The 16404-nt window shown below is 36.1% G+C and overlaps 1 protein-coding gene across 5 annotated transcripts in view; it reads right to left on the bottom strand.

The window, feature by feature from the left end:
- The window catches only part of LARP4 (La ribonucleoprotein 4), a 77619-nt gene that overhangs the window by 20639 nt on the left and 40576 nt on the right, over positions 1–16404 (bottom strand). For all 5 annotated transcript variants that reach the window (XM_090273148.1, XM_090273147.1, XM_090273145.1 and 2 more), the window contains exons 9-12: positions 11551–11763; positions 10960–11060; positions 5069–5281; positions 4414–4462 (exon numbers count right to left, since the gene is read on the bottom strand). In XM_090273148.1, coding sequence (XP_090129274.1) covers positions 4414–4462; positions 5069–5281; positions 10960–11060; positions 11551–11763 — 576 coding nt within the window. The remainder of the gene's footprint in view (positions 1–4413; positions 4463–5068; positions 5282–10959; positions 11061–11550; positions 11764–16404) is intronic.

Below are 16404 nucleotides of genomic sequence, written 5' to 3'. Positions count from 1 at the left end.
TCTTTATTTCAATTAGTGTATCCTTCATTTCTCACTGGATATATATATATTTTTTAGATTTTATTTATTTAGTTTTAGAGAGATGGGAAGGGAGGGAGAAAGAGAGTGAGAGAAACATCGATGTATCTTGATACATCGGCTGGTTGCCTCTCACGCGCTCCCAACTGGGAACCTGGCCCGCAACCCAGGCATGTGCCCTAACTGGGAATCGAACCAGTGACCATTAGAGTTTGCAGGCCTGCACTCTATCCACTGGGCCAAACCAGCCAGGGCTGACTGGATCTTTTTTACACTGTTGAGGTCCTCACTAAATTCCTTGAGTATCCTTATAACCAGTGTTTTGAACTCTGCATCTGATAAATTGCTCATCTCCATTTTGTTTAGTTCTTTTTCTAGAATTTTGACCTGTTCTTTCATTTGGCCCCTGTTTCTTTGTGTCCTGATTTTGGCAGCCTGCTTGTCTTGGTAGCACGGCCTAATGTTAGTAGATGTTCCATAGGGACCAGTGGCACAGCCTCCCCCATCACCCAAGCTGGGTACTCAAGGTGTGCCCTTCATATGGGCTGAGTACATCCTCCTTTTGTAGTGGAGCCTTGACTGGTGTTGGCAGGTCAATGGGAGGGATTTATTCAGGCCACTCAGCTGCAATGACTGGCTGTGATCACTGACCACCACCCTCCACCCTCCATGGAGGATCAGCTGTGCAGGGGTAGCCTGGTGGTGCGCCGATGTGGTCTGTAGCTGCCCAATGGGTGTACAGGTGCTGTGGTTTCCGGGTGGTGCAGGCCAAGTTCAGCCCCCACCTGTGTTTTTACCCAGGGCCACCTAGCTTGAGCTATAAAGCAACTTGAGATGGCTGCTACTTGTGCTGGGTTTGGAGATTCCCAGGCAAAGCCAAGCTGTGTAGTTAGGCTGGGGCCACTTAGCTAGAGGTACAGGGCCTAGGGGATCACTGACCATCTCTTGCTTGTTTGACAGGATTTAAGAAGTTGTGAAACTTGAGCCAAGACCAGCCACTCACACGCAAAAGTCCCTATTAACAGCTTCGGTGGACCCGTAAGTTGAGTGGGACAGAGCCTCAGGGGATCTCCAGAACAGGGGTGGGGAGTGGGAGCAAGGAGTGTTAGCCAGGTTGATGGAGTCTCAGATATGGCACCTGCCTGCTGGCTCTGTGGGGGGAGGGTTGAGTAAAGGGACAATGGCCTCTGCCCACCTCTCTGTCTGGGCAAAAGATGTCACCCAGCTCTCACCTCAATGCCAGATACTTCAGTTCCTCCCTGTATGTCTCCCAGTGCTAGAGCTCAGAGGGAGAGAGTCTGAGTAAGTTTGTGTGTGGATTCTCTAAGAGGAACTGCTTGGGACTCCAGCAGTTTCCTCTATGCACTCAATCCCCACTAGTTTTTGCATCCAGAAGTTATGGGGACTTATCTTTCTGGCACTAAAACTGTGGGCTGGGGAGCGTGGTGTGAGGGTGGGACTCCTCGCTTCCGAATTGTTATCCACCACACGTTAGTGTGGAACCAGCCCATTTCCAGTCTGGATAGATGTGGTATCTTTAATTCCGTAGTTGTAAGACTTCCATTCAACCCGATTTCTGACAGTTCTGAGTGATGGTTCTTTCTTTAGTTGTAATTCTGGTTTGTGCGAGGAGGTGAGTTGTGTTTACCTGTGCTGCCATCTTGACCAGAAGTCACTATTAGTCCTTATCAATCCTGCTTGTCTTTAGTCAGCTCCCTCTCCTGTTTTTTTTGCAAACTTGGTCATACTCCTAGGCCTTCTAATCAATTTCCACTATTCTTTGCATTCTAAAATAGCTATACCCTCTTTCATAATAAAAATAAAAACAAAAAAACTCTACCTCACATAAATATGCCATCTTTTCTCCTTCCATAGTCTCAAGAGAGAATATCCTTCCTCTCACCGATCACCCCCCATGTCCTCTGACAAACCTCTCACTTGCTGTGCCCCCTCCTCACCTCTGTACTCATCACACTACTAAGATTGCTTTGACAAGTCATCAATGCAAAAAGCTGGAAAACTTTTTGTCCCCTCTGACCTTACTATAGCATTTGGCATGGTAAACAGTCTTTCCTTTTGGAGCACATTTTTCCCTTAGCTCTGTGATACCCCTTTCTCTTGATTCTCAGAGCTAACAGTCACGTGTTCTTTTCTCCCTGCCTGCTTTCTTTGATGGTATTTGGTTTCTTTTCTTTTTTTCTTTATTTATCCACACCCAAGGACATTTTTTCCACTCTTTTTAGAAAGGATGGGAGAGAGAGAAACATCAATGCGAGAGAAGCATCAACTGTTTGCCTCCTGTATGCTTCCTGACCAGGAATCGAACTCACAACCTGTCAGTTATAGGACAACACAAGCCAGGGTGGTTTTTTGGTTTATATATGGTTGCTACTTTTCACCTTCCATACTCTCTCTGTGTGAAATCCTTCATCCATTACTTCAACTACTATCTATATGCAAACAATCGTTAAAACAATATTTTTTACTTTTTGATGACTTTTTGGCTGCACAACTGAAAATTTACCCAAAATCACTGAGTTTAAATATTTTTAATCCAGACCTTCACCCAAAACCCAGCCATCCATTTACCCGCCTATCAGCCATCTCCGCTCAGATTTTGCTTGTATACTTCAAACAACATAATGAATAATCTCATTTTTCAGTCCAAAGCTACTACAGTCCCCAAGGTTGCATTCTTGGCCCTTTTTAAAAATATCACTCAACTCTACAGAGAGTTCCCTGCCATGCTCTCATCTACTCTTATGACTTAACTTACTATGAGTAAGCTTACAAATTCTAAATTTTATCTCTAGCTAAGATCTCACTCCTGCACCAGGGCACCCCACCCCTGTTCTTCCTACTGGAAAACATGACTGTCTGTTTCTTTTTCTCTACCAGCAGCCCTCAATCCAGACATTTTCAACATATTAAATAGACCTCAAACCTAATCTCTCCTCTCCTCAATTGTTCAGGGCCACTTAAAGGTGTGACTGCTACAAAGGTATCCTTAAGTTATTGCCTAAATCTCATGATTGCTCAAAGTATAGAAAGCTATAAATGAAAAAAACAACACTGTTTTAAAAAGTTCATAGTTTGTCCTAAGAACTAATTATTCTTTGTTATAATGCAATATTTTCTTCTTTGAAAATGTGTTTTCAATAGTTATAAATGTGATATACACTTATATATAACAAACAGTAAATTATATGCTACATGTATACATATACTTCACTACTTATACATGTCGTCGTCGGCAGCCGTCCGTCTCGAGAGACGATGGTGTAGCTTCTTAAGAGTCTATCTGCACCGCCGAGAATGGCTGTGCAGTCCGACTCGGGAGTGACACGGTATCTGTCTCCTCCCGTGTTGAATCGACATCTTACGATGACGCTGGAGTGTCCTCTCCAGTGAAGCTGAAGCTACAGAGCCTGGGCAGGGTGATATGGAGGGTCTGCTGTTGCCCATGCAAAGTAAGTATCATATCACACATTTATGATATAGCTTTAAGTTCTATGCAGGGTTCTCTTGAGACCTCTGCATTTTCCTACACCATTTTTATTCCTCAACACCTTTTGGTAAATAGTCACCATGAACAAACCACAAAATAATAAAAATATGAGTAATTTGAAGCTAGGTAAGTTAAGATTCAAATAAGAAAATGTCTAGAACTATAAACATTTTTAAGTAATTTTGTAAGACTAGTGGATATAAGAATCAACAGTAGGTAGAAAATTGTTCCCAAACAACAATAGTATAATTTTTTAACACTATCCAACAGAGCTTTAAAAGTGAATAATATCCTTTATCAGGCTATCAAAATATCATATCATCTGTATTGCAATGGATAAACAGGAACTTTGTTCTGTTTGTTAGTGAAAATCAGCACAACCCCTAAAGAAAGCTATTTAGCAGCAACTTATTAAATTGTTACCCAGAAATCCCACTTCCAGAGATTCCTTCAGATATTATTGTACACATAGCAAATGATAGCTGTATGAGATTATCTTTGCATTGTTTGTAATAGCAATTCTGTACAATCAGAAGATTCAAACTGCTGAAATGTCCATTAGTAAGAGTTAAACATTTTCAAAGAATATTTTCATATTTTTTATTTTAAACCATGTGACAATACTAGGTATTTAAGTAAGTAATTTTTTTTAAGGTGAGAAACATAGGTCAAATAACTAACTACTTATGTACTTTAAGTGGAGGGGGGTGAGTGTAATAATGGTGTATATTTCAGGGTCAAGCACAGGCTCTACTTACCTTCACTGCATACTATAATCAATAAAACAAAAACCCAGAAAGCCAAGGTAGACCACAAGTCAATGCTACAGTAAATCACACACACACACACACAATGAACAGAAGTAATTAAAAGTAAAAAATACTTACTGGGATTCTGTCATCTTCTCGTCGCCTTCGACCTCTGAAAAGAGCTCTCCTTTTTACAACAACAAAAAAGGGGGTGGTGGGAGGGAGAACTGATAAGTTTCTTCAAATTTATACTCTATCAAAAATAAGTGAATTTCTATTTTAAGTATCTATACTTTCTAAATCTCCATTATTGTTAAAAGATATATATTCTTCTGAAGGGATCCTGAGCTAATTTTTCAAAAATGTCAACTACTATCACTACCACCACTATGTAAGCTGAGCACATTTTTATTAGAAGCACTCTCTCTACACCAGAAGCAGATTAGGGTGCAGTTATGTTTGGCTCAAGCAAGTTAGGTAATATATAACCCCATTCCCAGTTCTGAAATTGTAAGAAATTAAAAATAATGCAGATGGAATTTTATCTTTCTAAACCATTCTTCTGTGAACTATAAAGAACTTTAGAAAAAATAAAATAAAAAAAACTTCAGAATAATTTTCATAAACCTGACTCAGCTATATTCTATATGAACACTCTAAATTTCTTAATAATTATGAAAACTATTAATCCATTATGTAAAAATGTATTTATGTAGCATACATCAATAACTAAATCTAATAAAAACACCATTTCATATACTTTATTTCCATATTTATTATCATTTTTCCTTACCTCCCCCTACCATAGTCCCCATTCTGTTCAAGCTGCAAGGTGGCAGTCTCTTTTGGAAGATAGTTTTGCTCCTGATGCCCTGTTACTGTAGGGTTATGCCGTTCAGTTGGAAAGTTCCTTGAACCAGATCTGTTTAATGGTCCATCCCCCAATGACACAGAGCCCTCTGTTGAGTGTTCTGAACCACTTGATGACCTAAAATGAGGCTTCACACTATAAGAAATATAAGATTATATACATAAAAGGATAAATCAAGAGGAACAAAAAAATCTTTCCTTTTAAGGACAGAAACTCTTAATAGGCCAGATTAAAAATTACTTTCTGCTGTACCCTAAGTTAAACATAAAACTGTTGTATAAAAATGTAACAAACCCTATTATGTCCCAGATGTATTATTTTTAAAAGGCAATTTTTTCACTAAAAAGTTGTTTGGAGATGTTTTATGGACATTTCAAAACTTAATACAAAATTAGATAGAACATCCAGCTTCAAGCAATTATCAATTCATGGCTAAACTTTCTTCTATAATGTCATCCATCACCACCCCCCCCCCCGCTTCCTTACACTGAATTACTTTACAGCAAATCCCAGACATATCTTCTCATCCACAAATGCTTCAGTATGTTTCTCTAAAAATAAAATATTTCTTTTTTTTGCATTTAGTACGTTCATGATGTTATGCAATCATCACCACTATCTAATTCCAGAACCTTTCCCTCATCCCCAAATCTTATACCCATTTTGGGTGGTGAACACACAATACAACATACAGATGATGTATTACAAAATCGTACACCTGCAACCTACATAATTTTATTAATCAATGTCACCCCAATAAATTTAATTAAAACAAATCCCATACCTGTTAAATACTCACTCCCCATCCTCCTCCCCACAGCCTCTGACAACCGCTAATCTGCTTTTCATCTCTATGGATTTTTCTACTTTGGATATCTTATATAAATGGGATCATATAAAAACAAAGTTGTTTGAATAGCTTTGGGGAAAGATTAAAACTTCTTCAAGATAAAGCTACTTCTACATTAATACTCAGAATAAAACTAGGATTTTGGCTACTTTCTTTAACACAAGCTGCAGTCTTGACACATCTAAATCAGCCAGGCTTTATGCTTATTAATGAGTCTATGCCATGCAAGCCCAATGGAGCAACATCTCCCCCAAAGGGAGTAAAATCTGGTTCCTCGGAGGGTGGTCAAGTCCTAACTTTATTAATTTCTTGTTAATTTTTATGTATAAAGTACAGCTACACATACATTATATAAACAGATTATATAATCTCTAGTATTAAATTTTTATAGGGAGAAATCAGGAAAAAAAAAGTCTAAAAAGACTCTGTCAGGGAAAGACAATAAAAAAAATAGAGTAAGAACCCTGGCCGGGTAGCCCAGGTGGTTGGAGGGTTGTCCTATGAACCAAAAGGTTGTGGGTTTGATTCTCAGTCAGCGCACATACCAAAGTTGCAGGGAGGCAACCAATCGATGTTTCTCTGTTTCTCTCTCCCTCTCTACCCCCACTTCTCTCTCTCTAAAATCAATAAAAACATGTCCGTGGGTGAGAATTTTTTTTAAAAAAAGAGTAAAAAATAGTGGAATATATTAAAATCCAAGCTTCTTACTAAGTATCCCTCTCCAAATGAAATTTGTTGTTCAAAGATCCATATGTGGAACAAAAACTAGGAAAATATAAAGTAACTAATAGCCTGCCATGACTTCATGAGTTAAGATACGAAACCTGGTAAAAATAAAACCTTTGTTAAAGGTAGCTTTTATCTTGGATGATGTGTGTAAGCACCCAACTCTAATGATTTATAAACAGAGGAAGCTATAATAAAGGAGAGAGGATGCAGTTTAATCAATAGTTCAAACATCTAAAGTAAGTCCAAGCACCTGGTATCTTGGCTCTGTATATAGTAGACTAAACAAGGAAGTATGAGACTTTTATTTGGCCCCTTGCTTGCAGTTTAAGTGCTCCATTTTTACATTATTTTCATAGTTACAAATTCATATTAGTAATAATATACACTGCTAATTTCTGGTTCTCTGAATATACTTAAACCCCATACTAATTATAAGCCCAACAATTAAACATTAATTCCAACAGCATCTCCAGCTATCCTACTCTACTCTTTATGGAACATAAACAATTAGGTTACTTAAAACTCAGGCTACAGAGTTGGGCTAAGTTTAATATGAGGTGATACTTTTTCCAGATAATTACTTTCTGTCATAAACTAGATTTTAATAGCAATAAAAATTAGTTTGTCAGCTAACACAAAGTAATTTTAAAAATATTTATGTTACCTATCATATCTGAGTTTGACTCTGTTAAGTAGCTATGTTTGTTTATATTATCTGTTTAGAAACTTCCACCTAAATTTTCTTACTGCATTTCAATACACCTAACGGTTAAGTTAGGTTTCAACAGCCCTCAGATCTCATAATCTTACACTTCACTGAGAGGGACTCACAATCTCAGTATGGGCAAAAGAAACAATTGCTAAAAGAAAAAAAAGAGGTAAAGGGACATAAAGATAAGAGTATGAAAGGTAGAAAAATGCCCAGACTTCTGAAAGTTGGTCCTATTCTCTCTAAGTAGTCTAATGATCATCACCGGGCTGCTATATGGTTAATGTAATAAACTGCAAAAGGGCTCTCCAAAGTCTCTTTCTCCTTGACTAATAAATAAATAAAAATAAAGATCTGGCAGCAGTCACTGCTTAGAAATAAGGAAACAAGGATTTGGGTTGGGGGGTCAAAAAGTATTTTATCTGTAATACTTGCATTTTTATAAGAAAGTATTCATGTACTATTTCTGCAACTAAAAATTAACAGCAATCTGTAATTGGCCAAATATATGAAAAAGACTTGTACACAAATGGTTGTAACAAGAAAAATCATAATAAACATGCCCTCTATCTTCAAAACCACAGGCACATACCTCCAAGAAAACAGAGATGACTTGACTGTCATTCTTGGCTTTCTAACTGTAACCAGACCCCCTTCACAAAAAAAAAAGCACAGCAGGCAAAGACACATGACAATGAAAGAACATCATAAAAACACAATGTATTTTTAAGTCAAGCATCTGCAAACATCAGTACTTTAGTTATTAGGTAAAAAAAGCTTTCACAGAGATGCAGACTAGAGCATGAAGAATATAGTCAATAATATCAAAATAAAGGGGTATGGGACCAGGTGGCAGCTTGGGACACCACTCTGAAGAGTGCATGGTTTTCTGGCCACTTTGCTGAACATCTGAAAGTGGTTGAAAAATAATAAATATTAAAAAAAAATTTTGCCCTGGCTGCTGTGGCTCAGTGGATTGAGTGTCAGCCTGCGAGCCAAGTGTCGCTGGTTTGATTCCCAGTCAGGGCACGTGACTAGGTTGCATGTCAGGTCCCCAGTTGGGGACGCGAGTGATGTTTCTCTCCCTCTCTTTCTCTTTTCCCCTCTCTCTAAAAAAATTAATAAATAAAACAAAACAAACAAGTAATTAAAAAAAAATTTTAACTGCTTTCAGTCTATCTCATAACAAAGATGTCTATTTTACTTACTGTTTAAAGCAAAATTCACTCTTTTGACGAAATGTGAAGTCAAGATATTTTTATAAAGCTACTATTTCTAATCATGAGAAATCTGTATCTTCTCACAAGGAAAATTATAAAATGTCATTTACTCTAATTGAAATAATTATCATTCAATTTTTATTTATTTTTAGAGAGAGATGAAGGGAGGGAGAAAAAGAGGGAGAGAAACACTGATTGATTGCCTCTCACATGCCCCCAACTGGTGACCTGGCCTGCAACCCTGGCATGTGCCCTGACTGGAATTCCAACCAGCAACCCTTCAGTTCGCAGGCTGGCTCTCAAACCACTGAGTCACACCAGCCAGGGCTCTAATTGATTTATTTTTAAGAAAAAACTTTACCAGCTATGGTACAGGAAAGGAAAATGTTCTAAACCTCAGGTAGGTGATAATAACTAGCGATGTAAACCTAGCAAGATATTTCTCCTCTTCAACTTTCTCTTTGTTCAACTATAAAATGAGTTAAAACTATATAATAGCAAACTGGTCTTTTCAGAATTAAACATCCTTATTTCTAATAAAATAATCTTTTTGAACAACAGGATGGGAGTTACATGACCTAGCAATAGTTGAATTTTGGAGTTAATTTTTAGTGCATTACCAAACTAAGTCATCCGTTAAGAGCACAAATAATCTTTTGTTTATAAAGTATCTTTCATTCTTATGAGATCTCATCTGAAACTTCATAAAGCAATAAGAATGTGTATATGCAGTAAAAATTTTTCTAACACTTAAAATTATGACCTTTAAATGCTCTAACCAATTGTGTCAAAGTGAGTACAACAGTTCTGACTATTAACGGGTGCTACATAATGCTTTCAGAATCCAATAAGAATATTTTTAATACCATAAGGCTTCTTTTTCCAGTGAAGAAAAATCTTACAAAGAAGAATTAAGTTCCTAGAACTCATCTTGGAAAAACATGCCTTACATGGTCTCCTTGCCAAAAAAGAATCAACTGGGAGAAGGAGATCTGGCAAGAGAAAATCAGTGAAAAGAAATAATTTTATAAAAACAAAAATAAAACCCAGGAGGCTCACAAAATAAGCAAACAAAAATATAACAAATGTAAAACTATTAAATAAATCTAAACTAATATATAAGCCCTTTTTTCTTTGGTTATTCATATTGTCAAAAGCCATCATATATACCAAATTATTAAGATTATCAGTTGATATTTATATATAAAGAATACTTAAGAGACATACCAATATTTTATATGACAGCAAAAGTTTCCAGAGTTCTCAATAATACATTCAGAACATGAGTACGGGCTCTGGAGTCAAACTGCCTGAGCTCAAATCTTGGCTCTGCCAGCTATTATATACTTGTAGATAACATATTTAACCTTGTATGTCTCCATTTACTAATTTAAAAAAGATATCATAACTATAACTATTTTTAAAGGGCTGTGAATATTGACTGTGATAAAACATGAAAAGCCCTTAAAACAGGTAGTGGAAAGCAACAGGGGAAAAACTGGGAGAACTGTAATAGAACAACAACAATTTAAAAAAAAAAAAAAAGAAATTAAAAAACAAAAAAAAAAGCCCTTAAATCAGAGCTTTAGACATTTAATGCCAAATAAATGTTGTGGTCTGTTACACACTGTAGTTCGTGTAAATTGTTTCAAAAGCTAATTCTTTAAAATCCTACATAGTTCATATTCCCAGTATTTTTTAGTCAATTTATTTAACAAGATCTCTATCTTCAAAAAATTCTCATTTTCCAAAATGTTACCTACTTAACACACCAAATGGCATTTACACACCAGATTTTATGGTACTACCATCAAATATGTTTTCTCTTCTATTATCTAAAAAAAATTGTGTATAATCTCAGTCCCAAATTCTTCCTACATTCATCAATTCTGAGGTCAAAGCGTGTTTATGAATTCTAGATGAAATCATTCATAATTTAAAAAAAAACGAACCAAAAAACCTTTTTATTCAGTCTGCAAATAAGTACTGCTATGAACAGTAACTATAAAAACTATTGAGAATTGACCCTGGCTGGTGTGGCTCAGTGGATTGCATGCCAGCCTGTGAACTGAAAGGTCACTGGTTTGATTCCCAGTCAGGGCACATGCCTGGGTTGTGGGCCAGGTCCCCAGTTAAGGCGTGTAAGAGGAAACTGATCAATGTAGCTCTCTCACACAGCAATGTTTCTCTCCCTATTTCTCCCTCCCATCCACTCTGTCTAAAAATAAAATCTTAAAACAAACAAACAAACAAAAAATTATTGGGAATTGCTTACAGTAAATTCCAGCCATGATTTTTATCTTACCGATTTTTTTGGAATGGTCGACCCATATTCACAGCAGCATTTGTTTTATAAGATCCTGGTGAATTAAAGCCATTCATAAAACTACCATTGGGAAAGGGAGCCTAAAAAGAAAATTTTAATGTTTAAAAACAATTAATGGTAAAGCCAAATATGGTGTGAAGGTCATACAAAATTACTGATAACCTAACCTAGCAACAATTTATTTTAGAAGCTCAAAGTAATTTTACATTTTACTTATACACTTTTGTAATACTTTACTGAACAAAAAAAATTACTAGTTCAAAGAACCATTTTCTTTGAAAAAGTTTTACAAAACTAAAGCAATTCAAATCACTGAATTTATCCAGTCTCTAACTTCAATTCACTCAGCAAAACCTAAAGAACAAAATTATAGAAACCAATAGCTCAACCTTTAGTTATATGCATACATTTGCCATGGAATATTAGATATCCTTATTACTACTTAAAAGACAGAAAATAACCAATCGATGCAAAACATACACACACACACACAGAACTCCTACTCTGGCTGATTTCTTCAAATTTCAGCTTGAGTGGAAAATTTTATGACTCTGTAAGGATCTAACTTACCAGTGGTGTTTCAAAGTAAGGTGCAGGATTTGGAGACCAAGACTGAGGCACAATGCTATAGATGGAGTACTGTTGGTGAGGACTATATACAGGCTGCATAAAGACTGGTGAGGCATACTGTGCTTGAGTTTGAATGGGCTGACTATACATAGTAGAATCCATTAATCGATAACCATTCTTAGCAAAAAATGTATTGATGGCTTTTATCCTTGCCTAGAAGCAAGAGCAACACATAATAAAAAAGAACTAAGTATATATTTTCACAAATATATTTAATTAAAATTTTAACATATATTACATGACTACATTATTTCTATCTATTTTAGAAACAGTACAGCCAAAGAAAACGAAATGATAGCTTCAATTAATTAAAACTTCTGTATGGCAAATACTACAATAAACAAAGTAAAACCACAAAAGTCAAAAAAGTGAAACTACAACTTAGCACAGACAAGGGGACTAATATTCCAAATATATAAATTCTTAAAAATAAATAAATAAATAAAAAGCCCAACAATCCTACATAAAAATGAGTTTAGAGAAACAAAGAGTTCACAGGGGACAAAAAAAGGCAAACAGCTCTTAAACATATGAAAAGATGCTAAACCTTGTTGATAAAAGAAATGCAATTAAAATCAAATAACATTTCTCATTTACACAACTGGCAAAAGTCCAAAATTTAACAACATCTTCTGTTGATAAGGCTGTGGCAAAACAGATAATCTGATACATTAATGATGGGCATGCAAAAACAGCATAATGTAAAGAAAAGGAAAACTTAGCAATATCTTCCAAAACATAAATGCATTTATCACATTCTCATCAATCCCACTTCTAGAAATCTTTCCCAAATACACACTGAGCACAACAGCTTCTTTAAAAAAATCCTCACCTGAGGACATGCTTATTGAGTACTGAGAGAGGAGAAGGGAGCGAGACATAGAAAAACATCAATCAGTTGCCTCCTATATGTGCCCTCATCAGGGACCTCTTGGAGGCACCACAACTGGGGACTGAACCTGCAGCCTAGGTATATGCCTTCACCAGGAATTGAACCTGCAACCATTCAGTTTACGGGATGACTCCAACCAAGTGACCCTACCAACCAGGGCAAAACAACTGTTTTTAAAAAAACACACAGCTATTCCCTGACACTAAGTTATAATAGGGAGTGGTAAAAAGTCTCCCCAACCCACACAAACATATGCACACACAAAACAACCCAAGAGTCTATCGATGGTTGAATACACCATGATATATGCACACAACGAGTAACATGCAGCTATAAAAAGAACTGAGGAATTGCTCTAAATACTATTATGACAGAGATTCATGTTAAACTACACCCAAGAATATAACTAGAATCGTGTTAAACTACACTCAAGAATATAACTAGCCAACTCACAGATGGGCAAAGGACTTGAATACATTCTCCAAAGAGAACACACAAATGACCAATAAGCACAAGAAAAGATGCTCAATATCACTAATCATAGTGAAATTCAAATTAAATCTACAATGAGATTCCATCTAATATATTCTTCATTTCAGTTATTGTACTCTTCATTTCTGACTGGTTCTTTTTTTTAATCTTTCTTAAGTGGTGCATGACTGCATTTGCACATATAAACAAAAAAAATTAAACAGTGGAAAAAGGCAGATTAACTTCCAGTGAATCAATATCTGAGCAAGAAAGATTGCTTGGACACTCAGGACAAGTGGAGTACTTAATAAAGGGAGAGGATGCTGATCATTCCTAAGTGAGAAAAAAGAGCAGCTACCACTCCCGCTCCTCAGTGGCTTGTGTTCTTGGAGTGGCTGCCTGTTGCTAAGGCAGGTTGTGAGGACTTTGTCCTCCAAAAAAGTGCGGTGTGTTGTGGTTGGTCTGGTGGATACCTGAGGGATCAATGTCAATGCTTGCCTCAATTTTAGCCCTCTTTGCAGCAACAAATTTCCCAGTGACATTGATGTTAAAACTTTAATTGGCCATAAAAAAAGAGCGAAAACAAGGAAATCTTACCCTTTCCAACAGCACGTACTATATGATTTCACTTATATGTGGAATCTAATGAACAAAATAAACTAAGAAACAAAACAGGAATAAACTCATAGAGACAAGAGAAGAGACTGACAGCTGTCAGAGAAGAGGGCATTTAGGGACTGGGTGAAAAGGTGAAGGGATTAAGAGTTCCAGGTGAATTTTACCAAACATTCAAAGAATTAATACCTATTCTTTTCAAACCATTACAAAAATTTAAGAGGAGGGAAGGATCTCAAACTCATTTTACAAGGTCAGCATTACCCTGATACCAAAAACAAAGACACTCCAAAAACAGAGAATTATAGATCAATATCCCCAATGAACAGATGTAAAAATCTTCAACAAACAAAGCCCAGAGTGAGTAGAAAGAAGGAAATAATAAGGACCAGAGCAACAATAAATGACACAAATAAATAAATGAATAAATAAATAACTAAAACCAAGAGCTTGTTCTTTGAAAAGATAAACAGTAAATCTTTAGCCAGGCTCATCAAAAAAACAAGAGAGACCAAATAAATAAAATCAGAAATGAAAGAGGAGAAGTGACAACTGACACCACAGAAATACAAATGATTTTTTAAAATACTACAAACAAGAATATGGCAACATATTGGACAGACAATCTGAAAGAAATATATAAGTTCCTAGAAATATACCATCTTCTAAGAGTGAACCAAAAGGAAACAGAAAACCTGAACTGACCAATAACTACTAATGAAATCTAATCAGTAATTGAATAAACTCGCAATAAGCAAAAGTCCTGGACCAGATGCATTCACAGGTGAATTTTTTTAAAAAGATAATTTATTTGTTTATTTATTTTTAGAGAGGGGAAAGGAGAAAGAGAGGGGGAGAAACATCACTGTGTGGTTGCCTCTCACTAGCGCCCCCAATTGGGGATCTGACGTGCAACCTAGTCAGGTGCCTTGACTGGGAATTGAACCAGTGACACCTGGCTTGCAGGCCAATGCTCAATCTACTAAGCCACAGCAGCCAGGTCACAGGTGAATTTTACTAAACATTCAAAGAATTAATACCTGTTCTTGTCACACTAGAAAGTTCCCTAACACATTTTGAAGCCAATATTATCCTGAAACCAAAACCACACAAAACACTCAAAAAAAAAGAACCATAGGCCAATACCACGGATGAATATAGATATAAAAATTCTCAACAGAATATAAGCAAACTGAATTCAGCAATATTATTAAGAAGATCATACACCATGATGAAATGGGATTCATTCCTGGCATGCAAGGTTGGTTCAATATCCTCAAATTAACATGATATATATACCGCATAAAATAAAGGATAAAAATATCATTTCAATAGATGCAGAAGAAAGCATTTGAAAAAAATCCAACATCCACTTATGATAAAAACTCTCAGCAAAGTGTGGATAGAGGGAATACACCTCACCTAATAAATAATGAAAGGGCACATAGGACAAACCCACAGCTAACATGATACTCAACATTTTTAAAAGATAAGTAACAGGATGATATATCCACAGTCAACACTTTTATTCAACATAGAATTTGAAGTCCCAGCCACAGCAATCTTACATGAAAAAGAAATTAAAAGGCACCCAAATTAAATTAAAAGTAAAATTGTCATTATGCACAGATGACATGATACTACATGGAGAGAACCCTAAAAATTCTACCAGAAAACTATTAAAACTAGCCATGACTGGTGTGGCTTGGTTGAGCATCATCCCACAAAGTGAAAGGTCGCTGGTTCAATTCCAAGTCACGGACATGCCTGGATTGCAGGCCTGGTCCCCTGTTGCATGCAAGAGGGAACCATTGATGTTTCTCACATACATCAATATTTCTCTCCCTCTTTCTCCCTCCCCTCTCCAAGCCTCTAAAAATAAAAACAAAATCTTAGAGAAAACACTACTAGAACTAATAAATAATTCAGTAAAGTAAAATATAAAATTAATATTCATAAATCAATTCCCTTTTTATACACCAATAACAAACTACCAGAAAGAGAAATTAAGAAAACAATAGCATTTACAATTGTATCAAAAAACAAAACAAAACATAACAACTGAAGACTAATTTAACCAAGGAGTCTGTAAAAGACCTACACTTGAAAAATTATAAGACACTGAAGAAAGAAAGTAGAGAAGATACAAATTAATGGAAGCATATACCATGCTCGTAGATAGGAAGAATTAGCAATCTACAGATTCAATGCCATCCCATCATTTGATGAAATATGAACAGCATTTTCCACAGAACTAAAACAAGTAACCCTTAACTTTATATTGCACCAGAAAAGACCTCATATAATCACAGCAATCTTAACAAAGAAGAAGATGGAGGTATCATGCTATACGGTAACAAACTATACTACATGGCTAGAATAATCAAAACAGCGTGATACTGACATAAAATCAGACGCAGTGCAACAAAACTAAGAAGCCAGAAATAAACTCACGCCTATATGGACAATGCAATGGGGGTAAGACGATTTCTTCAATAGATGGTGTTAGGAAAACTAAACAGATACATGCAAAACAGGAAACAACCACTTCCTTACAACCATCTACAAAAATAAAGTCAAAATTAGTTAAAGACTTACATATAAGTCTGAAACCATAAAATTCCTATAAGAAAACACAGGCAGTAAACTCTTTGACATTGCTCTTAGCTATATCTTTTTGGATATGTCTCTTCAGGCAAGGGAAACAAAAGAAAAATAAACAAATGATACTAAATCAAACTAAACAGATTTTGCACAGAGAAGGAAACCATCAACAAAACAAAGAACTTACTGAATGGGTGAAGATATTCGCCACT

The sequence above is a fragment of the Furipterus horrens genome, unplaced genomic scaffold, assembly GCF_987537825.1.
Source record: "Furipterus horrens unplaced genomic scaffold, mFurHor1.1.pri manual_scaffold_4, whole genome shotgun sequence".
Classification (NCBI taxonomy): domain Eukaryota; kingdom Metazoa; phylum Chordata; class Mammalia; order Chiroptera; family Furipteridae; genus Furipterus; species Furipterus horrens.
The sequence above is the reverse complement of the archived record's forward strand: the minus strand, read 5'-3'. Positions and strand labels throughout refer to the sequence as shown.